This window comes from Oncorhynchus nerka, linkage group LG18, assembly GCF_034236695.1.
Source record: "Oncorhynchus nerka isolate Pitt River linkage group LG18, Oner_Uvic_2.0, whole genome shotgun sequence".
In the NCBI taxonomy this organism is placed as follows: Eukaryota; Metazoa; Chordata; class Actinopteri; order Salmoniformes; family Salmonidae; genus Oncorhynchus; species Oncorhynchus nerka.
The window spans coordinates 35,000,668-35,018,696 of NC_088413.1; the positions used below are offsets into that span (position 1 = coordinate 35,000,668).

General features: G+C 43.6%; 1 protein-coding gene across 1 annotated transcript in view; it reads right to left on the reverse strand.

The window, feature by feature from the left end:
- Positions 1-12,142: 12,142 nt before the first annotated feature.
- LOC115145854 (uncharacterized) overlaps positions 12,143-18,029 on the reverse strand; it is a 41,652-nt gene continuing 35,765 nt past the window's right edge. Inside the window, exons 16-19 of the mRNA XM_065003338.1 lie at positions 14,446-17,735; positions 14,243-14,307; positions 13,944-14,089; positions 12,143-12,852 (exon numbers count right to left, since the gene is read on the reverse strand). Coding sequence (XP_064859410.1) covers positions 16,097-17,735 — 1,639 coding nt within the window. The 3' untranslated portion in view covers positions 12,143-12,852; positions 13,944-14,089; positions 14,243-14,307; positions 14,446-16,096. The remainder of the gene's footprint in view (positions 12,853-13,943; positions 14,090-14,242; positions 14,308-14,445; positions 17,736-18,029) is intronic.

An 18,029-nucleotide genomic window follows, 5' to 3' on the forward strand; every position in this document is an offset into this window, starting at 1 on the left:
ATGTGTGTACAGTGGGTATGTTATTGTGTGTATGCATGTCTCCTCACAGTTCCCGCTGTTCCATAAGGTATATTTTTATCTGTTTTTTTTTTAAAATATGATTTTACTGCTTGCCTGAGTTTCTTGATGTGGAATATAGTTCCATGTAGTCACGGCTCTATGTACTACTGTGCGCCTTCCATAGTCTGTTCTGTTTAGGTTAGTGTGTAGTCCAGGCTTTGTCATTCAAATGATATTGTGCCCATTTTTCAGATCATACAGTAGACTAACCCTCAGGCTGTGTACATACAGTAGACTAACCCTCAGGCTGTGTACATACAGTAGACTAACCCTCAGGCTGTGTACATACAGTAGACTAACCCTCAGGCTGTGTACATAGAGTAGACTAACCCTCAGGCTGTGTACATACAGTAGACTAACCCTCAGGCTGTGTACATACAGTAGACTAACCCTCAGGCTGTGTACATACAGTAGACTAAGGGTTAACTGCCAACCTGCTCGATGGGTGACAGGTAACCGTCGTTCCACCAAGGTTGTTCCAGGCCTGGAGTTTTACGCTGGAACTTCCAGAGGCTTGTAGACCTGAGGCAGTGTGATGTGGCCCAGCCAATTATCAAACACACGTATACACACTCACTCAATCACTCACTCTGTTTTGTTGTATTATTATTTTAAGAAAATGGTTCCTTTTAGATCTGACACCCCTATTAGCTCAACAACAGTCTTCACAGCTGCAGTCGTCTGTCCCTGCATCTGCTACACCGGCCACGGCAGGTGATACGGGTGATTATCACATGCATGTATACACACATGCACACACTCCCTCCCTTGGTGCTCTATTCAATCACGTCCTCTTTAGCCGACATCCACATAGCGGTTGTTTTGGTGGTGTCTGAGGTGGAACTGTGTTAGAGCTGACAAATTTACAAGCGGCTCCTGGCATTGTACCTAAAGCGGACATTGCCATTGGCTGCACGGAGTCGTATTAACAGAAATCTCATGCAGCCCTGTTGACAAATTAGAACCCTGCAATTTGAAATGTAATCTACAACTCGATTAGGCTGATAGAAACCCTCATTATTTAGTTGAATGGTTTAGAATTTGAGCATCATTATATCTATAGCCTTCACTTTCTCGTTCTGAACTTGTAACACGAGTAGGACAGGTGTAGCTTCATGACAATGATCAAGAGCTGCTGCTTACTAATTTTGACAGATCCAACTCAGTTACACCTCAGACACCGCCAAAACATCAGCTATGTGGTGTCAGCAATCACCCGTTAACACTTGATCTGATTGGATCTAGGCCATACACTCATTCAGTCTGTTTAGTTGTATGATAATTGTCAGTTAAGAAAATTGTGCCTCTCTCTTTTAGATCTGCCACCCTCAGCATTTCAGCTGCAGTCACAGCAGTCCTCTGCTGTGGCATTTAATTTACCGGCTGCACCGGTTCCTTCTACAGTAGCCGTGAAGGGAGAAACTTGTGAGGATTCCCAGATGGATTCAGGTCATTCAGAATTATATTCCATACACATATCCTCACTCACACCAACAGATGTGCACACACAGACATGTCGTTGAGCTGTACACTTACTGTCACTATGTGCATCACTCTTTCAGATCTGCCATGCACTCCACCACTGCCCGACAGCCTCACCCAGAAGTGCATATACACTGGGCCTATCGAGACTGATAAAGCAGAGATGGGTGGCTGACAAGGAAAAATAAAACAACATGCACACACACACACATTATCCATTCAAATCGATACTACAACAGTAGATGATGTAAGGCTATTAGTAGGCCTATGTTTAGGTTCTGTCTCATAAGTTATTTACATGCTATTTTGAATTTAACGCTGGAAAAGCCATTGCCCCGTTGGAAGGAAATATACAAGAGAGGAAGGGAGTATAAAAGCAAGCAGATCCAGAGGTCTGCTCCTTGCCATGGCGCTGCTGGTTGTAGTTGCTGTGGTAGTATCGGCGGTGACAGTTGTTGCTGCAACAGTTGTTGTAGCTGTCCCAGCAGTGGTAGCCAATGTGTTGGGTGATGTTTAGTGTCACTGTTTAAAGAAGGGGGAAACAATTAAGTGGTTTATTCATGAATGTGTCCACTAAAATATGTTTATATACAAACCGTTTAAAGGCATAATAAAAACATTATAATTTGATGAACATTTTTATTTGGCCTTGCTGCTATTAGCCCATACCAACGCATTGAATAACAGATTCACTACACGGCACAACATAGAGTAAAAACATCTCAAATAAGTTGGTTCTGAAGTGTCTTTCCTATATCTGAGATATACTGTATAAGAAAGATCAGGAAATATATATTATTATGATGTTTATTTATTTTTCACATTTATTTGATCCTTTAGATTTGGCACTTAACCATCTCCATATATACTTATCTGGACCCTGATATCTGGACCCTGATCTCTCTTTTGAAGAACATATCAAGACCATTTCAAGGACAGCTTTTTTCCATCTACGTAACATTGCAAAAATCAGAAACTTTCTGTCAAAAATGATGCAGAAAAATGTATCCATGCTTTTGTCACTTCTAGGTTAGACTACTGCAATGCTCTACTTTCCGGCTACCCGGATAAAGCACTAAATAAACTTCAGTTAGTGCTAAATACGGCTGCTAGAATCCTGACTAGAACCAAAAAAATTGATCATATTACCCCAGTGCTAGCCTCCCTACACTGGCTTCCTGTCAAAGCAAGGGCTGATTTCAAGGTTTTACTGCTAACCTACAAAGCATTACATGGGCTTGCTCCTACTCATCTCTCTGATTTGGTCCTGCCGTACATACCTACACGTACGCTACGGTCACAAGACGCAGGCCTCCTAATTGTCCCTAGAATTTCTAAGCAAACAGCTAGAGGCAGGGCTTTCTCCTATAGAGCTCCATTTTTATGGAACGGTCTGCCTACCCATGTCAGAGACGCAAACTCGGTCTCAACCTTTAAGTCTTTACTGAAGACTCATCTCTTCAGTGGGTCATATGATTGAGTGTAGTCTGGCCCAGGAGTGGGAAGGTGAACGGAAAGGCTCTGGAGCAACGAACCGCCCTTGCTGTCTCTGCCTGGCCTGTTCCCCTCTTTCCACTGGGATTCTCTGCCTCTAACCCTATTACAGGGGCTGAGTCACTGGCTTACTGGGGCTCTCTCATACTGTCCCTGGGAGGGGTGCATCACCTGAGTGGGTTGAGTCACTGATGTGATCATCCTGTCTAGGTTGGCGTCCCCCCCTTGGGTTGTGCTGTGGCGGAGATCTTTGTGGGCTATACTCAGCCTTGTCTCAGGATGGTAAGTTGTTGGTTGAAGATATCCCTCTAGCGGTGTGGGGGCTGTGCTTTGGCAAAGTGGGTGGGGTTATATCCTTCCTGTTTGGCCCTGTCCGGGGGTGTCCTCGGATGGGGCCACAGTGTCTCCTGACCCCACCTGTCTCAGCCTCCAGTATTTATGCTGCAGTAGTTTATGTGTCGGGGGGCTAGGGTCAGTTTGTTATATCTGGAGTACTTCTCCTGTCCTATTCGGTGTCCTGTGTGAATTTAAGTGTGCTCTCTCTAATTCTCTCTTTCTTTCTCTCTCTAGGAGGACCTGAGCCCTAGGACCATGCCTCAGGACTACCTGACATGATGACTCCTTGCTGTCCCCAGTCCACCTGGCCGTGCTGCTGCTCCAGTTTCAACTGTTCTGCCTTATTATTATTGGACCATGCTGGTCATTTATGAACATTTGAACATCTTGGCCATGTTCTGTTATAATCTCCACCCGGCACAGCCAGAAGAGGACTGGCCACCCCACATAGCCTGGTTCCTTTCTAGGTTTCTTCCTAGGTTTTGGCCTTTCTAGGGAGTTTTTCCTAGCCACCGTGCTTCTACACCTGCATTGCTTGCTGTTTGGGGTTTTAGGCTGGGTTTCTGTACAGCACTTTGAGATATCAGCTGATGTACGAAGGGCTATATAAATACATTTGATTTGATTTGATATACTTCCAGTCATTTTTATAACTGGTGCCGGGGACCTTCAGACCAGTCTTGTGAGGCTAGTGGGCATCCTTGAGCAAAACAACCTACATGTACGTGGTCGTGAGCGAGGTCATAATAGTTTGTAGATCAAACTGTTTGGACTCTACAGACGTTTTCGTGTCATTGTCTGACAGACAACCTTTCAATGCAGATGCAGAAGTGCGACATTGGCGGATGCGGTGGATTGGCAGCTTGTTGTGCGATGAGGTGTAATGGCTCATGATGAATGGATATGAAAACCGTTGGCAAAATGGATGTTCAAAGATGAGAACACCTATTCCCACCCTCATTAATACCATGTGCACAACACTTAAATGACAGAGACAGTTTTACCTCCACTTTATGAGCCCTGTGTTGATCAATTCCTGCAAAAGTGGGTTGAAATGGCTAATAATCTAAACAAGGTTAAACATTTAGACAATCACTGCAAGCAATGAATCAAAAAGATGAGGTAGTTCTAAGAAATAATAACAGTTTTGGAATTGATCAAATGAAATTGGATCTACAAAATGTTTGTAGATGCTGGACTTAAACTGTCCAGTGTAAATCTCACTTTTAAAAGTTCATATGTGTAACCTTTATTTAACTAGGGAAGTCAGTTAAGAACAAATTATTTTGACAAATGGAGGTCGGTGGTGGTAATACACCTTATGAAAGTTAGTGGCCAATCGCAATATAAAGTCCAAAGAAGAAAAAGCAAGGAGGAGAGATGACTAGAAACGATTTGGTTGACCGTTTTATGTGTGGATTAATTGTCGGAGTAGAGGACCTTGTGCATTTCAGGTGAAATAACAACTCAATGTTTATATCCCAGGATAAATTAGCTACTGTAACTGCAAGCTAGCTAGCTAAATTGTCCCCAAATTAATATAATTTGATATTTTAACCTGTGTGTCATGATCGCGTTGGCTGTGGGGTGCAAAATCAATTTGTGCACGTGCGCGGACGGTTTGAGTACGGTGATTTGTACCTAAAGCATATATCGGGGAAAAACACTTAAAACCCACTACCTCAAACTTGTATTTCAAACAAACCATTGCTATTTTATAGAGGATGATGTCAAGCGGAACGGGTGAACCCAGGAGCAGACCCAGACACGGAGACGGGGATGAAGTAGCCAAGGTATTTATTGGAGAGGGAAAGAGCACTGGGGGAGGCGGCAGGTCAAAGAGACAGGATGAGCAGCGTTGCAGGAGCAGATGTGACAATGACAGGTATACGCCCACACCATTCTGTTGTTGGGGTATGCCCACACCATTCTGTTGTTGGGGTATGCCAACACCATTCTGTTGTTAGGGTATGCCCACACCATTCTGTTGTTGGGGTATGCCCACACCATTCTGTTGTTGGGGTATGCCCACACCATTCTGTTGTTGGGGTATGCCAACACCATTCTGTTGTTAGGGTATGCCCACACCATTCTGTTGTTGGGGTATGCCCACACCATTCTGTTGTTGGGGTATGCCCACACCATTCTGTTGTTGGGGTATGCCCACACCATTCTGTTGTTGGGGTATGCCCACACCATTCTGTTGTTAGGGTATGCCAACACCATTCTGTTGTTAGGGTATGCCAACACCATTCTGTTGTTGGGGTATGCCCACACCATTCTGTTGTTGGGGTATGCCCACACCATTCTGTTGTTGGGGTATGCCAACACCATTCTGTTGTTGGGGTATGCCAACACCATTCTGTTGTTGGGGTATGCCCACACCATTCTGTTGTTGGGGTATGCCCACACCATTCTGTTGTTGGGGTATGCCCACACCATTCTGTTGTTAGGGTATGCCAACACCATTCTGTTGTTAGGGTATGCCAACACCATTCTGTTGTTGGGGTATGCCCACACCATTCTGTTGTTGGGGTATGCCCACACCATTCTGTTGTTGGGGTATGCCCACACCATTCTGTTGTTGGGGTATGCCCACACCATTCTGTTGTTGGGGTATGCCAACACCATTCTGTTGTTGGGGTATGCCCACACCATTCTGTTGTTGGGGTATGCCCACACCATTCTGTTGTTGGGGTATGCCCACACCATTCTGTTGTTGGGGTATGCCCACACCATTCTGTTGTTGGGGTATGCCCACACCATTCTGTTGTTGGGGTATGCCAACACCATTCTGTTGTTGGGGTATGCCAACACCATTCTGTTGTTGGGGTATGCCCACACCATTCTGTTGTTGGGATATGCCAACACCATTCTGTTGTTGGGGTATGCCCACACCATTCTGTTGTTGGGGTATGCCCACACCATTCTGTTGTTGGGGTATGCCCACACCATTCTGTTGTTGGGGTATGCCCACACCATTCTGTTGTTGGGGTATGCCCACACCATTCTGTTGTTGGGGTATGCCCACACCATTCTGTTGTTGGGGTATGCCCACACCATTCTGTTGTTGGGGTATGCCCACACCATTCTGTTGTTGGGGTATGCCCACACCATTCTGTTGTTGGGTATGCCCACACCATTCTGTTGTTGGGGTATGCCCACACCATTCTGTTGTTGGGGTATGCCCACACCATTCTGTTGTTGGGGTATGCCCACACCATTCTGTTGTTGGGGTATGCCCACACCATTCTGTTGTTGGGGTATGCCCACACCATTCTGTTGTTGGGGTATGCCCACACCATTCTGTTGTTGGGGTATGCCCACACCATTCTGTTGTTGGGGTATGCCAACACCATTCCAACACAGGAAAGCTTCATTTTGTTAAATTAAATACAGGTCATATAAATCTGGAAACACTGAACACTTTAATATATTAGAGTTTGTGAAACACCAAAAATTATATTATACATAAGAATACCTCATGTTGGAAATACTCAAAAAGCTGATGCAAATAGTTCCCTAGAGTTGAACTAGCACAATATTTATTGGTGCAGAAGGGGAGTTCTGCCACCTTTCAACACCAGTCCCAAACTCAAGGTCCCCTTGGAAGGTTTCCATCCCCAGGGAAGTACATTCTGTCAGTGCCACTTTATGACATGCGATGCAAATTTGCATTTATGAGGTTGAAAATGATCTCTCAGGACCCAAAGACGGGACTGGTCTCACCAAACCAGATCAACCCTGCTCATGGATAATTCATTTACTTTCAATCAAAGCTGAAGATGTGAACTATGGTTAATCTACATTTCAAAAGGTCCAATCTCTGATGTTATAATCCCACATTATAATACGAAACTATGTAAAGGTTGGTAACTTAATTAGGGAGGAAGCAGAAAAATCTGTTTTATTGGCCTACTTACGTCAGACGCTTAAGTTTTGCAGAGTGTGAAACACTACTATTATTTTTTCTTGCGTTGCTCCAGCGTAACATTTATTTCTGGTTCTACTCCCAAGATTTTAACAAATGGCTCACGCCTGAGAACAATAGGACATAGTGGCTAGCGTTCTGCTCGCGCTGACCAAACGTTAAGCTTCTAGTATAGCAGGTCAAAATAAAGCCCCACTGTAGCACCAATGTCAGACTAATGGAATTCGGTTTTAAAAAATCACCTGCCTTATGGGGCAACCACAGAACAGGCTCATCTTGCCCTGCTGCCATAAGTGCCATAAATTGGCCATCTTTCACTTAAACAATGGAGCCGAACCAGAAAGATCAGTTTTAGACAAGACCTATTGAAATTCTTTTGAAGTTGTGTTGTTTTCAGTTTTTTTTTAAATCACCTGGGGCAACGCACAGACTACAGAATGTGAACATGTTTCCATTGATGTAGACCTATTTAAGACAATTTATTTATTATCCCCGTGGGAAAATGTTGGTGCATACATCAAAACACATAATTGAACAAAGACTAGGACATACAGTATACAGTACAGACAATATCTAGAGCAATAAAAAAAAGTGCAGTTCATGAGCAATCAACGATTAATCTGTACACTATATAAACTGTACACATCAGTACACTCAATCAGTCAACTACAATGTCAACTGTTCATTATTCATTCATTCGTTTGGGGTTTATTAGTAGTCTTGTGGGCTTTAGTGAGGGGTATTTTATAATTAATAACGTCCAGACCTGTCTGCTTGACCCCCAGCACTTGCTTAACATATTTCTCTGAGAGACATGAGTATTTCCATCCCAGCAGAAGATACAGTATGTTAAGACACTTTCAATGAATGACTTGAAGTCACAATAAAACATCATCAACATTAAAGGGGAAGTTCACCAGCTTTTATATGTAGACTTATTTTTACTCTTTCTGTGATTGTAGTTGATACCCCCAAACTGTTTTTTGTATTTTTGTTTCATTTCATCTTGTTTCATGACAGAACAAATTGGTAGACACATTTTGCTGAGTGATCACTTGCAATTGACTACAATGCATTATGAAAATATGTCTAACGCATGTTAGAAAACATTGTTTCTAATTAAGCAATAAGGCATGGGGGGTGTGGTATACGGCCAATATACCACAGCAAAGGGATGCTTTTATGCACGACGCAACGTGGAGTGCCTGGATACAGCCCTTAGCTGTGGTATATTGGCCATATACCACAACCCCCCAAGGTGCCTTATTGCTATGATAAACTGATTCCCAAAGTAATTAGAGCATTAAAAATAAATGTTTTGTTGTACCCGTCTGATATACCACATCTTTCAGCCAATCAGCATTCAGGTCTCGAACCACCCGGTTTATAATATGCTTTAGAAATGTGCATATTGCATTATAGTCAATGTCACACTGTTTGTTGTGACCAGTATGACCACTATAAAAACATAATAACAAATCCATCACAGATCAGAGGCGACCATGTCAAACCACACTGCTGTCTCATTCATTGCAATGATGTTGCTCTCCTTTATCTTATTTTGCGGTCTTTACAGGTACTCACTGATGTTCACTTGTAAACGATTCATTGAGACCCGCTGTTTATTTAAAACATGCTTTTATTTGCTGAAATGTGTGAAATTTGTGTAAATGTGTGCTTATACAGGTTCAAGAGTAATGCTGGGAAAGGAACTTTCTTGTATACTGGAGCCTCAGAATGGAATGAGTTGCCTCTGTCTATAAAATGTCCTCTCTGGGCAGCTTTAACAATGAAGTAAAAATATGTTTTATGTCTTCTGTGCCCATATGAATAACCCCTATGATGTAACTGGAATGATGAGATAGATGTTCTTCTTCTCTGTTTTTGTTTGATTATTTCACTGCCATACTGTGTTTGATCCTGTCTAGCCATCTTGTCTAAAGAGGACCACATTGGAAATAAGTCCCAGACTTTATTGTATGTTATCCTCGATGTTATCCTTTTAAGTTTTATGTGTGCTTGTTTTTTTTAAATGGTTGAATTAATAAACGAAACAACAACAAAAAACAATGGGTCAGAAGTTCACATACACTCAATTAGTATTTGGTAGCGTAGCCTTTAAATTGCTTAACTTGGGTCAAACGTTTCGGGTAGCCTTCCACAAGCTTCCCACAATAAGTTGGGTGAATTTTGGCCCATTCCTCCTGACAGAGCTGGTGTAACTGAGTCAGGTTTGTAGGCCTCCTTGCTTGCACAGGCTCTTTCAGTTCTGCCCACACATTTTCTATGGGATTGATGTCAGGGCTTTGTGATGGCCACTCCAATACCTGAATTTTGTTGTCCTTAGGCCATTTTGCCAAAACTTTGGAAGTATGACTGGGGTCATTGTCCATTTGGAAGACCCATTTGCGACCAAGCTTTAACTTCCTGACTGATGTCAAGATGTTGCTTCAATATATCCACATAATTGTCCTCCCTCATGATACCATCTATTTTGTGAAGTGCACCAGTCCCTCCTGCAGCAAAGCACCCTCACAACATGATGCTGCCACCCCGTGCTTCACGGTTGGGATGGTGTTCTTTGGTTTGCAAGCCTCCCCCTTTCCCCTCAAAACATAACGATGGTCATTATGGTTAGACGGTTCTATTTTTGTTTCATCAGACCAGAGGAAATTTCTCCAAAAACTACGATCTTTGTCCCTATGTGCAGTTGCAAACCATAGTCTGGCTTTTTTTAATGAAGGAGCAGTGGCTTCTTTCTTGCTGAGTGGCCTTTCAGGTTATGGACTCCTTTTACTGTGGATATAGATACGTTTGTACCTGTTTCCTCCAGCATCTTCACAAGGTCCTTTGCTGTTGTTTTGGGATTGATTTGCACTTTTCGCACCAAAGTACGTTCCTCTCTAGGAGACAGAACGCGTCTCCTTCCTGAGTGGGATGACAGCTGCGTGGTCCCATGGTGTTTATACTTGCGTACTATTGTTTGTACAGATGAACGTGGTACCTTCAGGCGTTGGAAATTGCTCCCAAAGATGAACCAGACTTGTGGAGGTCTACAATAATTCTTCCAAGGTCTTGGCTGATTTCTTTTGATTTCCCCATGATGTCATTCAAAGAGGTACTGAGTTTGAAGGTAGGCCTTGAAATACATCCACATGTACACCTCCAATTGACTCAAATTATATCAATTAGCCTATCAGAAGCTTCTAAAGCCATGACATAATTTTCTGGAATTTTCCAAGCGGTTTAAAGGCACAGTCAACTTAGTGTATATAAACTTCTGACCCACTGGAATTGTGATACAGTGAATTATAAGTGAGTTTAAGTTTACATTGTCTGTAAACAATTGTTGGAAAATTACTTGTGTCATGTACAAAGTAGATGTCCTAACCGACTTGCCAAAACTATAGTTTGTTAACAAGAAAATTGTGGAGTGGTTGAAAAGTTTTAATTACTCCAACCTAAGTGTATGTAAACTTACGACTTCAACTGTATGTCTGCTAACCAACTACATTAAATTCAAAATAAATTAAATTCAAAATTATTAATGGAAAAAGTTCATTGCTTTGCCACATTTTTGCAGTATTAATGTTAGTGCCTTGTTGCAAACAGAATGCATGTTTTGGAATATTTTTGATTCTGTATAGGCTCCTTCATTTCACTCTGTCAATTAGGTTAGTATTTAACTATTTGATTTTAAATGTTAGGACCCATTTAGGTATAAAAAAAATGAGAAAAAAGTATTTGATAAAATATTGAATTTAGCCTTTACTATTATAACCCATAGAAATTGTCACGCCCTGGTCGAAGTATTTTGTGTTTATCTTCATGTTTGGGTCAGGCCAGGGTGTGGCATGGGGTTTTTGTATTGTGGTGTGTTTTGTCTTGGGGTTTTGGTATGTATTGGGATTGTAGCTAGTGGGGTGATCTAGAAAAGTCTATGGCTGTCTGGAGTGGTTCTCAATCAGAGGCAGGTGTTTATCGTTGTCTCTGATTGGGAACCATATTTAGGCAGCCATATTCTTTGAGTGTTTGTGGGTGATTGTCCTTAGTGTCTTGATGGCCTTATTCTGTGGTAGTTTACACTAGTATAGGCTGTTTTGGTTTTAGTTACGTTTATTGTTTTGTAGTGTTTGTATTTAGATTCGTGTTTCGTTTGTTGAATAAAAATGGATCGCAATCTACACACTGCATTTTGGTCCGACTCTCCTTCACACCGAGAAAACCGTTACAGAAAAGCATTGAATAACACATAAAACAATTGCAAAAAAGAATATGAGGTTTAGAAGTGACTGTACTATATCAAGGAGATATAAGAAATCTCAGAGAATATTTGAGGTTTTTTGGACACATATTTAACCTCTTATTTTTGTTGGCACAATACTACCTCCATGCTTTCATTTGTTTGTATTTGGTACCTTCAGCCTTGTCCTGTGAGACTTATGGGGGTCATAGGGCAAAACTGAGAATTTACTTAGATTGACACATTTGTAAAAAAAGATTCTAAAAACATAATTCTTCTTTGACATTATGGGGTATTGTGTGAAGCCAGTGACACAATCTCAATTTAATCCATTTTAAATTCAGGCTGTAACACAACGACAGTGTGAAAAAACTCAAGGTGTGTGAATACTTTCTGAAGGCACTGTATGATATCTGTGAGCTGACTCACTGATACTTACTGATACTTTCTCCAGCCAACATTTTATTTTTCTGACATTTCAGAAATGTACAATTGTCTTTTCAAGGGAGTGATATACATTTTCAAGTTAATGGCACTCAACATCTCAGATGAGTACCGTCTGTATAATAATATGTCGACTACAACATTGATAAGATCAATTTGTGTTTATTTAAGTTTTATTACAATACATCTACAGTCTAAAGTGTATTTATTTATGTGTTTTTCTTTGTCATTATTTATTCAAGCAGTTTTCAAAGTAATTTCCAAAGATTGCAATGTTTGCCAAGAGTTGCGTTACAATTAGGAAGAAACTATATATTACAGAATAGACAATTAGGTTTCCAAGAATTGTATAATTTCCTTAGTTAACTTCATTATATATAAATGTATTTATATTATTCAGTCTATTGCAATATACTAAAACGACATATAAATAGAAAAACATCACACATTTACTTTCAGCTTCATTACATTACCAGCATTATTTTGTGAATTATTTTCTCTTGAGGTACATTTTATAAAAATAAATTAGACAAACAGTTTTATACATAATCATATAGACAAGCAATTACTATAACTAATATATTACTATTTGATTATTAGTAGTTTCTTAACATATCTTAATCTTAATAGCTGAAGTTATATATGCCTTTATTATAGAATATGTCATACTTAATGGGTTTATTTCAGTCCTAGAGTTATTCTGTTAAGAAGAAATAGATCAGCATTAAAACAAGTAGTAAAGTGACCACTTCTTGAGGTCTGTTTCTTGCCATAGTGCTGCTATAGGTAGGTGCCACCACTGTAGTTTGTGTAGCTGCTGTTGTGGTGGTTGCAGTAGTAGTAGTCGTGGAATTCTGGAATTCTGTTAAAAAAATAAAATAAATCAGATTTAGACCATTTAAAAGCCTCTTCCAAAAATATAAAAGACGCCAGATGTAGGCCACATGAGCAAAATCATGATTCATCCAAATCAGGGATGGCAGGGATGGGCAACTCGCGGCCAATAGCCTCCCTTTATTCTCTCTCTCTCTCTCTCTCTCTCTCTCTCTCTCTCTCTCATGTGTGCCTTGTTGAAAGTCCCTATTATGGCAAGAACATCTCAAATAAGCAAAGAGAAACGACAGTCCATCATTACTTGAAGACATGAAGGTCAGTCAAGTTTCTTCAAGTGCAGTTGCAAAAACCATCAAGCGCTATGATGAAACTGTCTCTCACGAGGACCGCCACAGGAAAGGAAGACCCAGAGTTACCTCTGCCGCAGAGGATACGTTCATTAGAGTTACAAGCCTCAGAAATTGCAGCCCAAAATAAATGTTTCACAGAGTTCAAGTACCAGACACATCTCAACATCAACTGTTCAGAGGAGACTGTGTGAATCTGGCCTTCATTGTCGAATTGCTGCAAAGTAACCACTACTAAAGGACACCAATAAGAAGAAGATTCTTGCTCGGGCAAAGAAACACGAACAATGGAAATTAGACTAGTGGAAATCTGTCCATTTGGTCTTCCTTTAAAATGGCAACATTTTCTCCTTGTCCCATGGCAAATGTGAGATGTGGGTATGAAGAATCACGAGCCACTGCAGCTCCTCATGATGAGTTCCACTTCTTTGTGGCCCCCACACACATCAAGTTGCCCATCCATGATCCAATAAAATCAGTGGTACAAAACCAGAGCACCAGAATCGTCTTTGCTCATATCTACGGGTAAAGCTAGTCTTATAAGAGACTACCATGACTGAAATGGTTTTGAAATAAAAAGAAAGACCTTTAAATGAGGTACAATATTTCAAGTATGATGTCATTTAGTCACAACTGATGAAACCAGAGCTGGTAATTGAGCTGTGGGCATAAAAAACAACAACAACATGGTGACACAGAGGGAAATATTGCTTCAAATAATCATGTGTAATGTATGAATTTACATACATATTGTGTTAAAATTAATTCTTACCCGCTTTGATACTGTCAGTAATAACATCTAAGAAGACGTTGGACATGTTGATGGATGTCTTGAGGGAGTCCTCTACATTTATAACGTTAGGGACCACAGACTGGTTTGTGAAGATTAAGTTGGTTGTCACACCCACAGAACCAGACCTAAAAATCAAAGAAATAGAATAAATGTGAAATGTGATAAGTTATTATTATTGGTTGTAGTAGAATTAGTATTATTAAGGAATGGCAAATGTGAATTATATAATTTTTCTGCCTTCAAGTAAGTTGTAGAAACATAATGATAACTGATCATACCAGAAACTGATGATGATGCATCTGAGGAAGATTCCAGGATATACCTTTTTGTATCCTCGATTCAACTGTAGTTAGTCATAAGGGCACATCATGAGAATTTAAAGGACAAATGAAATGTTACTAGGTACTAATAACTCTCAAGCAAGATTTTTTCCTAAATGTTCATTTCAATATTTCTATTAATGTTAATGATCAACTTTTACCTCAAATGTGACATTTAAAGCCAAAGTAAAGTAATCCTGGGACTGTGGATTTTTGTAGGCTTCCAAAAATTGTCGATTCATCCGGAACTGTAGAATAAGTAGACCTTCATTTGCTCTTGGAGGGTCAGTGGATGCGGTGGTTGGGGAAACAGTAGTTGTTGGAGCAAGAGTTGTTGTTGTTGATGGTGAAGCTGTGGTCATTGTGGGAGCAGCCAGGGTTGTTGTAGCAGCACCTGGTGCTGGGGCTGCAGCAGTGGTAGTTGTAGGGGCAACTGTGGTTGTTGTGGTTGCAGTAGGTGGGGCTGTGGTTGTTGTGGAGTTAGATATAGTTGTGGTAGCACCAGCTGTGCTGGTAGTTACAGCAGCTGTTGTTCTTGTGGCAAAAGCTGCTGTTGTTGTGGTGGTGGCAGTTGTAGTGGGAGCAACTGGTGTTATTGTAGCAGCAGCTTTAGTTGTTGTGGGGGCAGCTGTAGCTTTTGAGTGAGCCACTGTTGTTGTGGGAGCTACTGTTTTTGTAAATGGAGCTGTAGTTGTAGTTGCTGCTGCTGTGGTTGTTATGGTTAAGGTGGGATAAGCTGTGTTTTCTGTGTGGGTGGCTGTGGTTGTTATGGGTAAAATTGTGATTGTTGTGGCAGCAGCTGTGGTTGTTATGGGAGTAGCTGAAGTTGTTGTGGGGACGACTGTGGTTGTTGAAGAAACAGCTGTAGATGTCAACAGTGCTGCTGTGGTTGCTGTGGGAGCAGCTGTGGTTGTTGTGGGAGCCACTGTGGTTAACGTTGTTACTGCTGTGGTTGTTGATGGGGCAGCTGCAGTTGTTGTGGGGGTAGCTGTTGTTGTCATAGCAGCAGCTGGGGATATTGTTACTGTTGCTGTTGGTACAGCTGTGGTTGCTGTTGGTGCATCTGTGGTTGCTGTAGGTGAGGCTGTTGTTGTTGTGGAGTTAGATGTAGTTATGGTAGCTCCAGCTGCGTTGGTAGTTAGAGCAACTGTTGTTGTTCTTGTAGCAAAAGCTGCTGTTGTTGTTGTGGTGGTATTAGTGAGAGAAACTATTGTTATTGTAGCAGCAGCTGTAGTTGATGTGGAAGCAGCTGGGGTTGTTGTGGGAGACGCTGTGGTTGTTGTAACATCAGCTGTGGTTGTAGTGGGAGCTGCTGTGGTTGTAGTGGGAACCACTGTGGTTGTAGTGGGAGCCACTGTGGTTGTAGTGGGGTAAGCTGTGGTTGTTGTGGGAGCCGCTGTGGTTGTTATGGGAGTCGCTGTGCTTGTTGTGGGTGCCGCTGTGGTGGCTGTGGGAGCCTCTGTAGTTGTTGTGGGAGCCGCAATGGTTGTAGTGGGAGAAACTGTGGTCATTTTGGTTGCCACAGTGGTTGTTGTGGGAGCCGCTGTGGTTGTTATGGGAGCCGCTGTGCTTGTTGTGGGTGCCGCTGTGGTGGCTGTGGGAGCCTCTGTAGTTGTTGTGGGAGCCGCAATGGTTGTAGTGGGAGAAACTGTGGTCGTTTTGGTTGCCACAGTGGTTGTAGTGGGAGCCGCTGTGGTTGTAGTGGGAGCTGCTGTGGTTGTAGTGGGAGCTGCTGTGGTTGTAGTGGGAGTCGATGTAGTTGTAGTGGGAGTTGCTGTGTTCATAGTGGGAGCTCCTGCCGTTGTTATAACATCAGCTGTGGTTGTTGTGGGAGACGCTGTGGTTGTTGTGGGAGACGCAGTGGTTGTTGTGGGAGCCGCTGTGGGTGTTGTGGGAGTCGCTGTGGTTGTTGTGGGAGCCTCCGTGGTTGTTTTGAGGTAAGCTTTGGTTGTTGTGGGAGCCGCTGTGGTTGTAGTGGGGGACTCTGTGGTTGTTGTGGGAGCCGCTGTGGTTGTTGTGGGAGTCGCTGTGGTTGTAGTGGGAGCCGCTGTGGTTGTAGTGGGAGCCGATGTGGTTGTAGTAGGAGCCGCTGTGGTTGTAGTGGGAGCTGCTGTGGTTGTAGTGGGAGCCGCTGTGGTTGTAGTAGGAGCCGCTGTTGTTGTAGTGGGAGCTGCTGTGGTTGTTGTGGGAGCCACTGTGGTTGTAGTGGGAGCCGCAGTGGTTGTAGTGGGAGCCGCTGTGGTTGTTGTGAGATAAGTCGTGGTTGTTGTGGGAGCCACTGCGGTTGTAGTGGGAGACGCTGCGGTTGTAGTGGGAGCCGCTGCGGTTGTGATGGGAGCCGCTGTGGTTGTAGTGGGAGCCGCTGTTGTTGTAGTGGGAGCTGCTGTGGTTGTTGTGGGAGCCACTGTGGTTGTAGTGGGAGCCGCAGTGGTTGTAGTGGGAGCCGCTGTGGTTGTTGTGAGATAAGTCGTGGTTGTTGTGGGAGCCACTGCGGTTGTAGTGGGAGACGCTGCGGTTGTAGTGGGAGCCGCTGCGGTTGTGATGGGAGCCGCTGTGGTTGTAGTGGGAGCCGCTGTTGTTGTAGTGGGAGCTGCTGTGGTTGTTGTGGGAGCCACTGTGGTTGTAGTGGGAGCCGCAGTGGTTGTAGTGGGAGCCGCTGTGGTTGTTGTGAGATAAGTCGTGGTTGTTGTGGGAGCTACTGCGGTTGTAGTGGGAGCCGCTGTGGTTGTAGTGGGATCCGCTATGGTTGTAGTGGGAGCCGCTGTGGTTGCAGTGGGAGTCGCTGTGGTTGTAGTGGGAGGAGCTGTGGTTGTAGTGGGAGCCACTATGGTTGTAGTGGGAGCAGCTGTGGTTGTAGCGGGAGCCGCTGTGGTTGTAGTGGGAGCTGCTGTGGTTGCAGCGGGAGCCTCTGTGGTTGTAGTGGGAGCTGCTGTGGTTGTAGTGGGAGCTGCTGTGGTTGTAGTGGGAGCCGCAGTGGTTGTAGTGGGAGCAGCTGTGGTTGTAGTGGGAGCCGCTGTGGTTGTAGTGGGAGCCGCAGCGGTTGTAGTGGGAGCCGCTGTGGTTGTAGTGGGAGCCGCAGTGGTTGTAGTGGGAGGCGCTGTGGTTGTAGTGGGTGCAGCTGTGGTTGTAGTGGGAGTCGCAGTAGTTGTAGTGGGAGCCGCTGTGGTTGTAGTGGGAGCCGCAGTGGTTGTAGTGGGAGCTGCTGTGGTTGTAGTGGGAGCCGCAGTTGTTGTAGTGGGAGGAGCTGTGGTTGTAGTGGGTGCAGCTGTGGATGTAGTGGGAGCCGCTGTGGTTGTAGTGGGAGCCGCAGTGGTTGTAGTGGGAGCCGCTGTGGTTGTAGTGGGAGCCGATGTGGTTGTAGTGGGAGCCGCTGTGGTTGTAGTGGGAGCTGCTGTGGTTGTAGTGGGAGCCGCTGTGGTTGTAGTAGGAGCCGCTGTGGTTGTAGTGGGAGCTGCTGTGGTTGTAGTGGGAGCCAGCTGTGGTTGTAGTGGGAGCCACAGTGGTTGTAGTGGGAGCCGCTGTGGTTGTAGTGGGAGCAGCTGTGGTTGTTGTGGGAGCCACTGTGGTTGTAGTGGGAGCCGCTGTGGTTGTAGTGGGAGCCGCTGTGGTTGTATGGGAGCCGCTGTGGTTGTAGTGGGAGCCGCTGTGGTTGTAGTGGGAGCTGCTGTGGTTGTTGTGGGAGCCACTGTGGTTGTAGTGGGAGCCGCAGTGGTTGTAGTGGGAGCCGCTGTGGTTGTAGTGGGAG